At 39.8% G+C, this 14,577-nt stretch overlaps 1 protein-coding gene across 4 annotated transcripts in view; it reads right to left on the reverse strand.

Moving 5' to 3' along the window:
- Positions 1-14,577, reverse strand: part of ULK4 (unc-51 like kinase 4) — a 524,814-nt gene that overhangs the window by 112,206 nt on the left and 398,031 nt on the right. For all 4 annotated transcript variants that reach the window (XM_061127855.1, XM_061127853.1, XM_061127854.1 and 1 more), the window contains one exon: positions 10,706-10,891. In XM_061127855.1, coding sequence (XP_060983838.1) covers positions 10,706-10,891 — 186 coding nt within the window. The remainder of the gene's footprint in view (positions 1-10,705; positions 10,892-14,577) is intronic.

Consider the following 14,577-nt stretch of genomic DNA (forward strand, 5'->3'; position numbering starts at 1 on the left):
CTTGCTTCAGTGACTGCTCTTGGGTGTGGCAGCCTTCTGCCCCAAACCCTCCGCAGGTCCCTGCTCACTCAGGATAAAGGCCTGAGTGAGAACAGAACTGCCGCATGACCCTGTAATCCCACTCCTGGGCATACATCTGAAGAAAAACATGATCTCTGCAAGGGTAACTTCCTCCCTCCACCAAAGCCTTTCCCATCATCTCCCTCGTGCCTGATAAATCTATTCCTTGCTCATTTTGCTCTGGACACACAGCCTACTTTGGGGCTCCCAGCACACGCTGGGGAGGCACCTGTCCTGCAGACTTAGTAAATGCTGGCCCCCTGACCTCCTTTAGGTCATTACTGAGATGTCATCTCGCTGAGACCTTCCCTGGTCACATCAGCTAGAGCAGCAGGTGTCCCACTGTACTTCCTTTCTTTCCTTCAGTATTTTTCTTCTTAGTGCTCTTATTATCTGAAGTAGGAATAGTTTGTGATTGCAGTTATCATCTCACTCTCCCCATAGGCTCCAGTAGGGCAGCGTTCCTAGTCTGTGTTGTTCACGGTTCTATCCCCAGGACTGAGCAGGCACGTCATAACTGGTTGCTGACTGAGTGGTCACTCTTAGTGAAGACTTTTCCTGTATAGTATTACAAAAGGCTATTAACTCCTTATAAGAATGCCCTCAGAATGTAGTTAAAAGACAAAATCAATTAACTTAATTAACTTTCAGTTTCATTTATTGAGATCAAGCCCCAGTCAAACATTTTGTCATTATTTACCACAGTTGTTAGGTGGCCAGTTTAAGTGAATCTACATTAAGTGGTTAGTTTTCCAGAATTACTTACTCCAGAACAAAAAGGAACTCCTCTGTTGCAAAATCATTTATCTTAAACATGGTCAAATATTGCTGGTGATCAATTTAAAAGCACTTGTTTACACAAAACAACAATAAGAGTTTATAGTTCACCTTTAAATTCAACTTTTCTAACAGCTTGAATTTAAAATACTCTCTCAAAGGAACCCTCCTACACTACTGTTGGGAATGTAAATTGGTCCAGCCACTATGAAGAACAGTATGGAGGTTCCTTAAAAAAATAAAAACAGAACTACTGTATGACCCTATAATCCCACTCCTGGGCATATATCTGAAGAAAAACATGATGTGAAAGGATACATGCACCCCAGTGTTCACTGCAGCATTGTTTACAATAGCCAAGAAATGTCCATCAGCAGAGAAACGGATGAAGGAGATGTGGTACATATATACAATGGAATTACTCAGCCATTAAAAAGCATGAAATACTGTCATCTGCAGCAACATGGATGGGCCTGGAGAGTGTCATACTGAGTGATATAAGTCAGGGAAGGAGAAATATCACATGACATCCCTTATATGAGGAATCTACAAAGAAATGATACAAAAATGAATTTATTTACAAAACAGAAAGAGACTCACAGACTTATAAAATGAACTTACGGTTGCCAGGCGGAAGGGGTCGTTAGGGAGTTTGGGACGGACATGTCCACACTGCTGTATTTCAAATGGATAACCAACAGCACATGGAACTCTGCTCAGTGTTACGTGGCAGTCTGGATGGGAGGGGGTTTGGGGGGAATGAATACATGGATGTGTATGGCTGAGTCCCTTTGCTATCCACCTGAAACTATCACAACACTGTTAATCAGCTGTACCCCAATACAAAATAAGAAGTTCAAAAAAATATGATACTCTCTCAGATAAATATTTAACATATCAACTGAAATTATTTTATCTTCAGTTTTTCCTATAATTATTTAAAGACTGAAAACCCAAAACCCAATTCTGATTCTTTGTTATGTACAGCTTAACAACTTGAAAACAACCCTTTAGAATAAAGGAAGGTATTCCTATGAATCCAACATAGACATTAACCATTCTTCCAGTGGACAGAGTTCATTTATTAAAGTCAGAGGAAGGCACACACAGAAATGAGAAATATCACGGTGACACCACTTTGTGTGAATAAAGTATACAGAGAAACTTGGAAAATATGGTAAAATAACAGTTCTGATAATTCTTGATCATGCAGGTGTTCACCCTCCCAATTTTTGTGTGGTTTTTATAACAGAAAGGTGAGTAAAAATACCATCCACGGCAATGGAAACTTGAAAGAGGAGAGGACCCTTGGAGAAAGAATTTCATTTGATAGAGGAATTTCAGGAGGTGAGCAGAGAGCTGAATCTTCTGAGATAAAAAAGTCAAAACAGGAAGGCAGTGATGCTGCCCAGGGCCCACAGCCATCAGACAGAGAAGGAAGACAGGGAGGACCCCAGCCTGGCCATGAGGCGCCTCCAAGCGGAGGGGGCAGTGGGCGAGGGGCAAGGTGTGCACAGGAAACGGGAGGGGAATGAGACCTGCTCAAAGCGGGTTTTACAGATGCCTTCTCTGTTACTTGCACACCCTCAGGAAACCTACAGCAAAGATCCACACACTTCCTCGGGCTCTTTGAGGTGGATGTGGTTTCACTCACAGAAACACAGAAGTTTCGGTCCTAAGAATACTGGCAGTAAATGATGACCTTATTCCACTGGCCATAAACTTCCTGATTCTGTCTTGCTGAAAATCTCAGGAAACTAAGGAAAAACTTTTTAGGCAAGATGTTTCTTTGGTGGAAAGATACAGCTAAATTAAAGAGTTTTCAATAACTTGCGAGTCCTATGGCAAACATGGGCAGAGATGCTTAACCACGAATGGTGTGTATGGATTCAGGGAAAGAGCCCTCTTGGAAACTCCTGAGAGAATCCTCTGAGTCTCAGGGAAATGTTCTAAGGGATGAGATTTCACAAGAATCGATTACAATGGCTTTTTATGCCTTTGGGTACACAGTGTTTCTCTAAAAATTTTCACAACAATCTCCCCATGTTTTTCTCCTTTAGGAAAATAAGCCAAGAAAAGAAGGATTTACCATGAGAAAAATTAGCTAGGAGAAAGGGAGAGAGAGAGAGAAGTATCATTTTGCCTTTGTGCTCCACCTGAAGGAATAGTTCTTCAGTTTTCTAATAGAAATTAGGTCCCTTCTGATTTGACATCTACAACTTATCCTGCTACTGAAATAGAAACGAACGGCTGCAGAATTCCTCCTTTTCTTATTTGGTATCCTCAGAGCTTTGAAAACTCTGTACTTGAAGATACTACTGTTACACCGATTTTTAGCAACACAACATCTCTGTTCTTATGGTGAAAATGAAAGGGCGAGGGGGCCCACATGAGAATTTGGAAGGGAAATGATGGTGAGCATATAGCAAGATTTCTGAAAGGCACAGGGTAAAGGGCCCCCAAGGAGTGGATATTTGTAATAATCTTTAATACTAATCCATTTATGACTACAAGACTGGATTAGTATGAATGGATTAGTCATTTCAGTAGTCATGTATGGATGTGAGAACTGGACCATAAAGAAGGCTGAGTGCCAAAGAACTGATGCTTTTGAACTGTGGTGTTGGAGAAGACTTGTGAGAGTCCCTTGGAGTGCAAGGAGATCCAACCAGTCCATCCTAAAGGAAATCAGTCCTGAATACTCATTGGAAGGACTGATGCTGAAGCCGAAACTCCAATACTTTGGCCACCTGATGCGAAGAGCTGACTCATTTGAAAAGACCCTGATGCTGTGAAGATTGAAGGCGGGAGGAGAAGGGGACGACAGAGGATGAGATGGTTGGACGGCATCACCGACTCAATGGACATGAGTTTGGGTAAACTCCGGGAGTTGGTGATGGACAGGGAGGCCTGGCGTGCTGTGGTTCATGGGGTCGCAAAGAGTTGGACACAACTGAGCAACTGAACTGAACTTAGTACTAATCATCTTCAGAGAGTGATCCCAAGTCCCACTCCTCCCATCTCTACTGCACCAGGTGGATGGGTGGGTGGGCAGGTGAATGTGGCCCCAGCATGTTACCATCACCCTGTTGTGGACCATCCTCTTCTTTCATAGAGTAGTCAACAGCATACATTTAAGCCAGTTTTATAGAACAAGCTTGTGGTGGTTTGTATGTAGTCAACATTTTGAGCATTAGAGTAAGATAGCTTTAATTAAGAGACAGGTATTTAATTTGCAATCGTTACACTGAAAAAACTCCCTCTGATTATCAAGTTTAGGGGACAGGTAAACTTGGAAGAGATCTGAAGGGTTTCTATCACAGTAAAGCCGGAGTGCAAAGTATAATTATAAAACCACCAAACTTCCTGGTAAATGACAGTTACATAATTAAATCCTTAGGTTTCCTCAACATTTTTTCAATGTTCTAAATACAGACTAAATAAGGAAGAGCACGCTGGGGCAAAACATATCCCAACACCATCACTACAAATTAAACATCCTATTTCTTTCATCTGTTAGTGCAAATTCTGTTTTTACAAAGTTACTAGTCACAAGACTGGGAGTTTAAACAAATATTTCAAGAAAGGGCCTTTTGTGTAAGTCATAGGGAGGAAACTGCCACAATATTCCCAAGACAGCTCTCTAGAGACCACAGTGTACCTGTCACAGACACACTCATGGCTGCTGCTGCTGCTAAGTCACATCAGTCGTGTCCGACTCTGTGCGACCCCATAGACGGCAGCCCACCAGGCTCCGCCGTCCCTGAGATTCTCCAGGCAAGAACACTGGGGTGGGTTGCCATTTCCTTCTCCAATGCATGAAAGTGAAAAGCGAAAGTGAAGTCACTCAGTTGTGTCTGACTCTCTGCGACCCCATGGACTGTAGCCTACCAGGCTCCTTCGTTCATGGGATTTCCCAGGTAAGAGTACTGGAGTGGGTTGACATTGCCTTCTCCAAGACACACTCATTACCGGGTCCTAGAAATGGCAGGGCCAAGTGTATTTGGGGTCACCCTTTCTGAAATCATTCAGGCTTGCTCAGGCTTGGGGAAAAGTGGGCACTTCTCATTTAGGGCTTAAAAAGAGATGGTCTCAGAGAGTAGAGCCTTTCAAAAGTGATTTACAGATTCAATGCAATCTCTATTAAAATTCCCATGGCATTTTTCACAGATATAAACAATTCTAACATTTGTATGGAGCCACAAAAGACCCCAAGTAGCCACAGCAATCTAGAGGCATCACACTCCCTGGTTTCAAACTATATTACAAGTATATAGCAATGAAGACAGTATGGTACTAGCAGAAAAACACACAGATTAATGGAATAGAATAGAGAGCCCAGAAATAAACCCATGCCTATACACTGAATTAGTTTTTGACATAGGAGCCAAGAATATAAGCTAGAGGAAGATCAATCTGTTCAATAAAAGGTGCTGGGAAAACCGGACACATGTGAAAGAATGAAACTGAACCAGTATCTTACACCATACACAAAACTTAACTCAAAAGGGATTAAAGACTTGAACGTAAGAGCTAAAACCACAAAACTCTTGGAAGAAAACATAAGCAGTAAGCTCCTTGACTCTGGTCTTAGAGACTATGTTTTGGATCTGATACGGAAAGTAGAGGCAACAAAAGCGAAAACAAGCAACTGAGACTACAACAAACTAAAAAGCTTCCGTGCAATGAAGGGAACCATCAACAGAAGGAAAAAGCAGCCTCCCTTACGGGGAAAAGATACCTGCAAATCATACACCTGACCAGGGATTAATGTCCAAAACATAGAAAGAACTCATACAAGTGAGTAAGAAAACACCTAACAATCCAATTGAAAATTAAGCAATTAAAAAATGGGCAGAAGATCTGAATAGACAGCTTTCCACAGAAGACATGCAGATAACCAACAGGTACATGAAAATATACTCATCATCATTACAAATCATGGGAATGCAAATCAAAACTACAATGAGATATCAATTCACACATGTCAGAATGGTTATTATCAAAAAGAAAAATAACAAGAATTGGCAAAGACATGGAAAAAGGGGAACACCAGTGCGCTGTTGGTGGGAATATAATTTGGTGCAACCACCTTGGAAAACAGTGAGGATGTTCCTCAAAAAATTAAAAATACAACTTCCTTAAGATCCAGAAATTCTACCTCTGGGTATTCATCCAAAGAAAACAAAAACACTACTTCAAAAAGATATATACACCCCAGTGTTCACTGCAGCATTATTTACAACAGCCAAGATATGGAAACAACCTAAATGTCCACTAATAGGAGAAGATGTGATGCACATACACAATGGAATATTATTGCCATAAAAAAAGAATGAAATCTTGCCATCTGTGATAACATGGATGGACCGACCTTGAGGGAATTACGCTAAATGAAGTAAGTCAAGCACAGAAAGACAGATTCCACATAATCTCACTTATATGTGGAATCGTAAAAGAAAAAAAGAAAGAGAAGGCCAAACTCATAGATACAGAGAACAGATAAGTGGTGAGGGGTGGGGAGTGGGGCAAAACTGGTGAGGAGATTAAAAGGTACAAATTTCCAGTTATAAAATAAGTCAGTCATGGGGATGTGATGTATATCGCACAGTGACTACAGTTAATAATATTATACTGTATATTTGAAAATTGCTAAAATAGTAAATATTAAAAGTTCTAATCACAAGAAAAATGTGTAACTATGTATGCCATACATGTTAATTCTACTTATTATGGTGATTATTTTGTGATATATATAAATGTCAAATCACTATCTTAAATGCCTAAAACTAATCTAATGTTATATGTCAGTTTTGCCTCAATTAAGGAAAAAAAAGAAAAAGAGAACTATTCTCAGAATGAATGTGCACTTAATAAGGTAGGTACATAAGGAGCTTTTCTTTTCCTTTTTAACTTCTTACAAATGAAGGCTGCAATTAACAGGCCTCCTTAATCCAGTTACTGAAGCAGGTAACAAATCTTGACTGGTCCCTGTCTCTCTATCAAATCTAGTTCCTCCAGTCCAAGTAGGAGAGCCTAAGAAGCCAGCCCCCTTATGATTTAAGGATTTAAGTACAGGAAATCTGTCACATTCCTTCTTTCTCCCAGGTTCCCATCCTCCATGCATCCGCCCATCCAGTTTCACCCATTCCTCAGAAACCTGGAGGCGATAGAGTGGAGGGGACTGAAGTGTCAGGCTGAGGGCCAACTGAATGCCTATCAAAGTACCTCTCAGCCTCACCTGTGCATCTATAAAGCACTCAAATGAGCAGACAATATACAATGAAGAGCAAAAATGAATACTCGCCCACAACAAAAGTAGAGATTATTTTATAGACATTTCTTACTCAGCTCAGTGGCTGCTTATTAAATTCCAATTGCAGGCCAGGTGCTATGAGAAAGCCTTATTCCACAGTCAATGTAATTTGAACTCAATTGAGATGTTACCACTGTCCTCTAGTTTCAGAGACTGGAACTTCCTAATTCTAACCACTTGTCTGAACTCCGAATGTCTGGTCCCCCCGGGCTGTCTTGTCCTTTCTCGTGTCTGTCTGTCTGGCCCTGTGGGTTTCGGGGCCATTGTTCAGGATGTGCTTCCTCCTGGTCCACGCATGGATGACCAACACATCCTCCACACTCAGCTCAAACACCATGTCCTGCTCAACTTCCTCCCCCAAGGGACTGTTTCTGCGGCCCTGCTGGCTCCTCTACCCCAGCACCAATCAGATTCTGCTTCATAATGAAGCTCGTGCTTCTGCCTCACTCCCTGAGAACAGGGAGCAGGAAGACCATGCTTGACTGTCTTAGGATCCCCAGCGTAGTGCAGGCACAGAGTAACAACTCTATATTTTCCCATAATGAAGACTGAATCTCGTGGGTGCCTTCCTGATCAAAATTCAGTCAGATTCAGCTTACTGGGTGCCCTCAGAGTCCAGATCAGTACTCGGCAGAGCAGTGGCAAAGCAGTCAGCTACTTGGCAAGGGTACAGGTGAAGGTCAATTGAACTTGGTTGATGCTAGCCCTGCCCATTCCCAGTTGGTGGCCCAGGGAGTGTTACATAAGTTCTCTGAGCCTTAGTTTTTAACCTACAAATAAATGGGAACAATCACTGGAGCTGGTCTCTAAGAGTGCTGTGACGATTAAATGAGGTGATGCACCGAAAGTCCTTATCACAGTTAGAAACATCATCGGCGGACCACCTTTTAGGGGCCAGGCACTGCAACACGCTGAAGATACAAAAACGAACAAGACCGCATCACCACCCTGAACAAGGGTAAGGTGTGAAGGTGAGAACAGCAAGTTGACAGTTACAAATCCACGGCAGCCACGGAGGTGAAGACAGGAAGCAGTGAGAGAGAGGAGGCAGGGAGGCTCACACCAGCTGGGGAGTGGGCGCTGGCGCCATACCCCTCTCTGCGTCATCTGCTGCTGTTTCTCTCCAAACACGCTGAACTCAGTACCAGGTTTAAGCAGAATGGAGCCTCAGGATAGGCAAGCTTAAGACCCAGAATCCCTGATTTTGCATCACCTGAATCCAACACTGACTGACTCAGGGGTAATTTAGAAAGTTTTCAGAAGATGATAAAGCACTTATCACAGAAGGCTGGCAAACTTTATATTATGTTTACTACAATTTAAAAAAAAAAGGATGAGCAGCACCACAAACTACTTTTAATTTCACACACACAGATAAAGTCACTAGGATTCAACTTTTGTCCCACAAACAAAACCTACCCGGTCCTATAGGGGGTAGGTCAGAAACTATAAGGAAATCATTTCAGACTGTGAAATTAACTAAAAGATGGTGTAGTCTGGTTACTTTGACTAAGTTGGTATCTAACTGTTTTCTGCATGATTAAGTTAATCTGGTTTTAGAAAATGATGTAATTTATTTCAGAGACAAGTCCATAATCTCCCATCTGCAAATCTAAAATCTAGAAAGCTATGAAAATCAATTATTTTTGTAAGTTTCATTTAAAAACATATTTGGTGGCAAAACCTGAATCCCATGGAGTCACATATAGTTTTTATTTGCCCACTTAGTGTGACTGTTCATACATTTTGGGACAGAAATATTATCATACTGCTTGACAACAGTACTGCCCGGGTGACCCCTACGGGGTCATGTCATATATAGCCTAAGAAACCATGCTGAAAAGATCTGAAAATTATAAGTTCCAATCGAAACTTCATCCTAAGATTTTCAAATAAGATATGGTGAATCTCTATAAAATTAATCATATCAGATAGGAGGTCAATATTCCCCAAGCTTTTGTAATTCAATACTAAATACACAATTTTGCCACATCTACATATCACTCATGTTACTACGTTTTCTAGTACTTGATTTCACATCGACGCTCCCTTTTTAACTGAATAAAATCTCTACTGAAAAAGCTGGTCACCTGAGAGGCTTACTCTCTAGTGAAAAAGCTGGTCACCTGAGAGGCTTACTCTCTATTAAAAAAGGAAGATTAAAGAGGTGTTAAAGACACAGTAATACCAAACTGAGAGTTTCACCTTTAAATTCTCAGAAAGAGCCAAATGAAATGGAAGAGGAAATACCTGCCTTACTATGTGATTCAGTCACCTAGTGCTAGGCTGGATTACCATACCAAGATCTACTGCGCCCAGAAGTATTAATCCTGCATACTCGGAATCTCACCTAAACTGTGTTATGCAGGGAGCCACTCCACTAGGCAGGAAGCACGGCTGGGGTTGGGAGGTCCGGCTATACGAAGGTAAAATGTAGCAGCTAGGAGGGTAACTTCATCTCTCTTTTAGTTCTGTCACCCAAAACCTGCCATGGAGATTCAGCTCCATCCTGTACTGCAGCTATTTATCAAATTAACACAAACACTGTCTTGCGGACAACTCTCTGGAGCATCCACAGCCTCTGCTGCCAAAGGATTCCTCACAATAGCTGGATCTAGAAGTGACCACACACAGACAAGCCAAAACATGACACAAACTAATGAGACCTCTACTCCTCAACTGACTTCACTAATAGCTACTGTAACAATGGCCTTCAAAACCAGCACAACAAGATTTGTTGTAAAAAGTCTTCAAAAGGACCTTCAAGTATATACACCTTTTTAAAAACAAAACATAAAAGGTGCAAAAGGGAATTTTTTCCCTAATGTACAATAATGGAAGTTAGAAATACTGTGAGTTTGAAAATCTCCATTTTGCAGCTGTTAAAAAATTTAAAAAATAATAACTACACATTGATTTAATGAAGTGATCAAAACTAACATCACCAGTAAATGGCAAATAGACATGATGAACTTCTGGATCTGATGGTTCTTCTGGGACTTACCTGAATCTAGTTGTCCAGAACACAGCAGAGAGACCTGCATGGAGGGAAAATTCTACAAAATACCTGGCCCACTCTTTAGAAACCTCATAAAAGACAAAGAACGGCTACAGAACTATTCCAGGTTAAGTACATCTGTCTACTAAAATACATGATGCTGGACTGGAATCTATATTGGAAAACAAGCCATAAAGGACATTATGGGGACAGCTGACAAAGTTGGAATATGGATGGCAGATTAGTAAAAGATTTGTCTCAATGGTAAATTTCCTGACTTTGATAACTATAGTTAAGAGAACATTCATTTCGTTAGGAAATACACACTCACATATTAAGGGATAAGCACAAATAATATGTCTAACTCTCTCACAGTTCAGCAAAAATTCTGTGTATATACAGATAGATATGTGGAATATGATGAATGTTAACAGTAGGTGACTACAGGCAAAGGTAATCATGAGTTCTTTAATAAAAGGAGGTCGAGAAACCTGACTACTCCCCGTCTTCCAGCTACCACTGAGGCGGCCCACCCAATTTCTGTGTGGACTCACCATTCTTCTGAGAATCCTCAACAGAAGCTTCTGGTCCTTTGGGTCCTCTTTGGATGTCAGTAAATCAGCGAAGGTCTCTGCATTTTCAGGAGACAGGCTCTCTGGATTTTCCCCTCCATACAACTGAACCAGTATAGACAGACACTTGGATGAAACTTCAAAAATTTCAGGATCCTCGTTAGGAAGCTGAAAATTAACAAATAGGACTTCATCAGCTTCACTGAAGATGATGTTGGTATTCCTCAAGAATTACAGCTCAAAAGATAGAATGTCAGTCTGAGTACAAACATTAATTAATTGAATATTCTTGTGACTGGATCTTTTTCAAAATGTAAAGAGTAACTCAAACAAGACTAACAGCACAAAATCAGAAGGAAATTCTACAGTCTTTTCTTTAATCCATAGTGATGAATGACCTGTGACAAGCAAAGGACTAATTATATATTAGATGCATATTTACATATGCATATGTTCATACAGGTGTGTGTGTGTCTATGGGTGTGGAAACACTGATTTTTCTGAGGCACAACCCTTACATTGTTGACATAGCTTGTTTAGGAAAATCCACTTCCTAGAAGATAGTAAGGAATGGTTTCAACTGTTTCCAAATCATTATTGACTAAACAGGTGGGAGAGAAAGTACTGTTTCTATATTATAAGATATGTTATGAAATAATAATCATACCATAAGCATTTTGATCTTTTAGTTTTTCAAGTTTTATTTCTAATAGCTTTGTTGAGATACAATTCCTAGGTCATGCAATTCAGTGATTTCTCGTGTATCCATCATCCAATGGTTTTTCATATATTCAGAGTTGTGCAAACACCACCAGAACCAATTTTAGAATTTTTTCATCTTACCTGAAAAAGAAACCCTGTATCATCTCCTCCTCCCCACCCGGTCAGTGCTAACCAGTTTTCTGTCTTTCTGGATTTGCCTATTCTAGACATTTCAGATACTTGAAATCATACAAAATATGATCTTTTGTGACTGGCTTCTTTCTCTTAGCATGTTTTCAGGATTCATCCATGCTGTAGCATGTATCGGCATTTCATTTCTTTTTATTATGCAATGGATATGCCACATTTTGTTTATACATTCATCAGCTGATGGACGTTTGAGTTGTTTTCACTTTTGACCAGTATGAGTAGTACTGCTGTGAACATCTGTGTATACATTTTTGTGCACACGTTTTGTTTCTCAGGTATATACTTGGAAGTGAAATTGCTGAATCATACAATAAGTAACTCTATGTTTAACTTTCTGAGGAATCACCAGACTATTTTTCAAAGCTGCCATTAGCACCAGCAAAGTATGAGAGTTTCAGGTTCCCCACATCCTCACCAACACTTGTTATTACCTATCTTCTTAATTACAGACATCCTAGTATGCGTGGAGTGGTCACCCATAGTGGTCTTTCATTTGTACTTCCCTGATGGTTAGTGATGCTGAAAATCTTTTCATGTGCATTTTGGTCATTTGTATATCGTCTTTGGAGAAATGTTTACTCAGATCTTTCTCATTTTTAAAACTAGGTCATTTGTCTTATCATAATTAAGTATTCTTTATATATTTTAAATACAATTCCCTTTATATATTTTAGATATAATTCCCTCAGCAGATACACATTTCAAAACTGTTTTCCCATTCTGTGGATTGTCTTTCCACTTTCTTGACAGTGTCCTTTGAAGCACAATGTATTTTTTATTTTGATAACGTCCAATTTACCTATTCATTTTATTGCTTGTGATTTTGGTGTCAAACCTAAGAAACCATTGCCTATTTCAAGGTCCTGAGATTTACACTTCTAAGAATTTTTATAGTTTTAGCACTTACATTTATTTTTCCTTCTAAGAAGTTTATAGTTTAACTTTTACATTTAGGTCTTTCCATTTTAATCTTTGCATATAAGTAGAGAACCAACTTCATTCTTTTGCATGTGAATGAATCTTATTTTGAGATATTGGCAAGTTTATATGCCATTATAAGAAACAATACAGAGAGATACCATATATACTTCATCGGACCTCCCCAAAGGAAACATCTTGCATAACTACAGTACAAGATCACAACCAAGAAATTAACCTATACATTAAGACGGCCACTCCTGCTTTTTAAAAATTAATTATTTTCACCATATATACTTTGCAACTTTTTACTTTCAACCTGCCTAAATCATTATATTTGACAACATACTGTTGGATCATGTTTTGTTATCCCCTCTAGTCATCTCTATCTTTTAATTGGTACATTTAGATAATTTCCATTTTTAAGATAAATAATATAAAAATGCTATGGTTTAAGTCTAACATGCAATTTTATAACTTGTCTTCTATTTATTCCCCATTTATTTTTCTGATTCCTTTTTTTAAAATCTTCCTGTGGGTTATCTGACCATTTTATGTTTTTGATAAGAATTATTAAATTCCCTTTTACTACCAGTATTAGTTCCTTAGGGCTGACATAAAAAGTACCACAAACTGCGTGGCATAACAACAGAAATGTATTACCTCACAGCTCTGGAAGCTAGAAGCTTAAAAATCAAACAGCAGGACCTTGGTGCCTCTGAAACCCAAGGAAGAACATTCCCTTGCTTCTTTCTGGCGTCTGGTGATTTTCTGGAAATCCCAGGCATTCCTTAGCTTGTGGAAGCATAACTCCTATCTCTGCCTCCGTCATCCCATGGAATTCTCCTGTGAGTCTCTTGACTTCACATGGTTGTCTTCTAATAAAGATGCTAGTCATATTGGATTAGGGATGCACTCTACTTGAGTCTGACCTCATCTGGAATGTGTTTTCAAATAAAGTTTAATATTCTGAGGTGCTGGGAGTTAGGACTTCAACATCTCATTGCGGGGGGGCGGGGCGCCGCACAATTCAACCTGTTACACTGCCTATCAACTTTGTCTCCTACGGGCTCAGCTGTTTGTTCACCTTGGTTTTTCTGCTTCAGGCTATCAGGCTTCCCCAAGTGTCTGGTGGTCCCTGGCATTCTGTTTTATGAATGAAAGAGTGGGCAGATTAGTACAGGCAGATGGCTCCAATTTCCTTTGCATTTGTGTGTATCTGTTTCTTCATGCTGATTTCCCTGCGATTTCTTCTAATCGTCTCTGTGATTTCTTCAAACTCTGAAATGTTTCTTTCTAAGTGATGACCCCCATCTTAGAAATCACATCAGATAGACGGTTTATCCTCTTCACAGCACAGACCTCAACTTATTAACCTGGAATAAAGCTGAGACAATGAATAAGGGAAGGGGCTTGATTGGCCTGCCAGTTCTAAATGCTCATCTTCCAATAGCCTGGTAAGAGTCTAGGGCCTCCAGCACTTTTCCACTCGAAGTTTACAGATCAACAGCATCTGTTCCTACCTTCTGGTTAGTTTTCTCCTCTGTATGTTCTGGGTAATTGGTTTCTTCACTAGATTTTGATTCAGTTCCATCTGCTTTCTATCACTGAGTAACTGCATGAGATTTCTTTTCCATTAACAGCTTCTTTTTCCACTCTCCCATGATCATAAGATATTTGATGCTATATTTTCATAGCTTTTGGGTAGCCAGTGAGACAGGCACAGGTATTCAAGCTTCTATTTCAACCTATTTTTAACATTTCTTCATTTATGAGTTAGTTTAGCTTCATTGTTGAAAAGATGGAAGGATGCTTATCATAAGTAGTAACTCCAAAGATGCCTTATTTGTTGGATTCTTGCAAAATTGATGTTTGTGTTTGTGTGTGTGTGAGCCCTGCCCCACCACTACAAAAAAGATGGTGATGGTATAAAATCTCCCTGGAATAACAGAATAAGGATATGCCCAACTGTCTGAAGAAACAAACTACTAGAAAAATATACGAAACAATGGTTTTTAAAATAC

Source organism: Dama dama, chromosome 24 (assembly GCF_033118175.1).
Source record: "Dama dama isolate Ldn47 chromosome 24, ASM3311817v1, whole genome shotgun sequence".
NCBI classification, from domain to species: domain Eukaryota; kingdom Metazoa; phylum Chordata; class Mammalia; order Artiodactyla; family Cervidae; genus Dama; species Dama dama.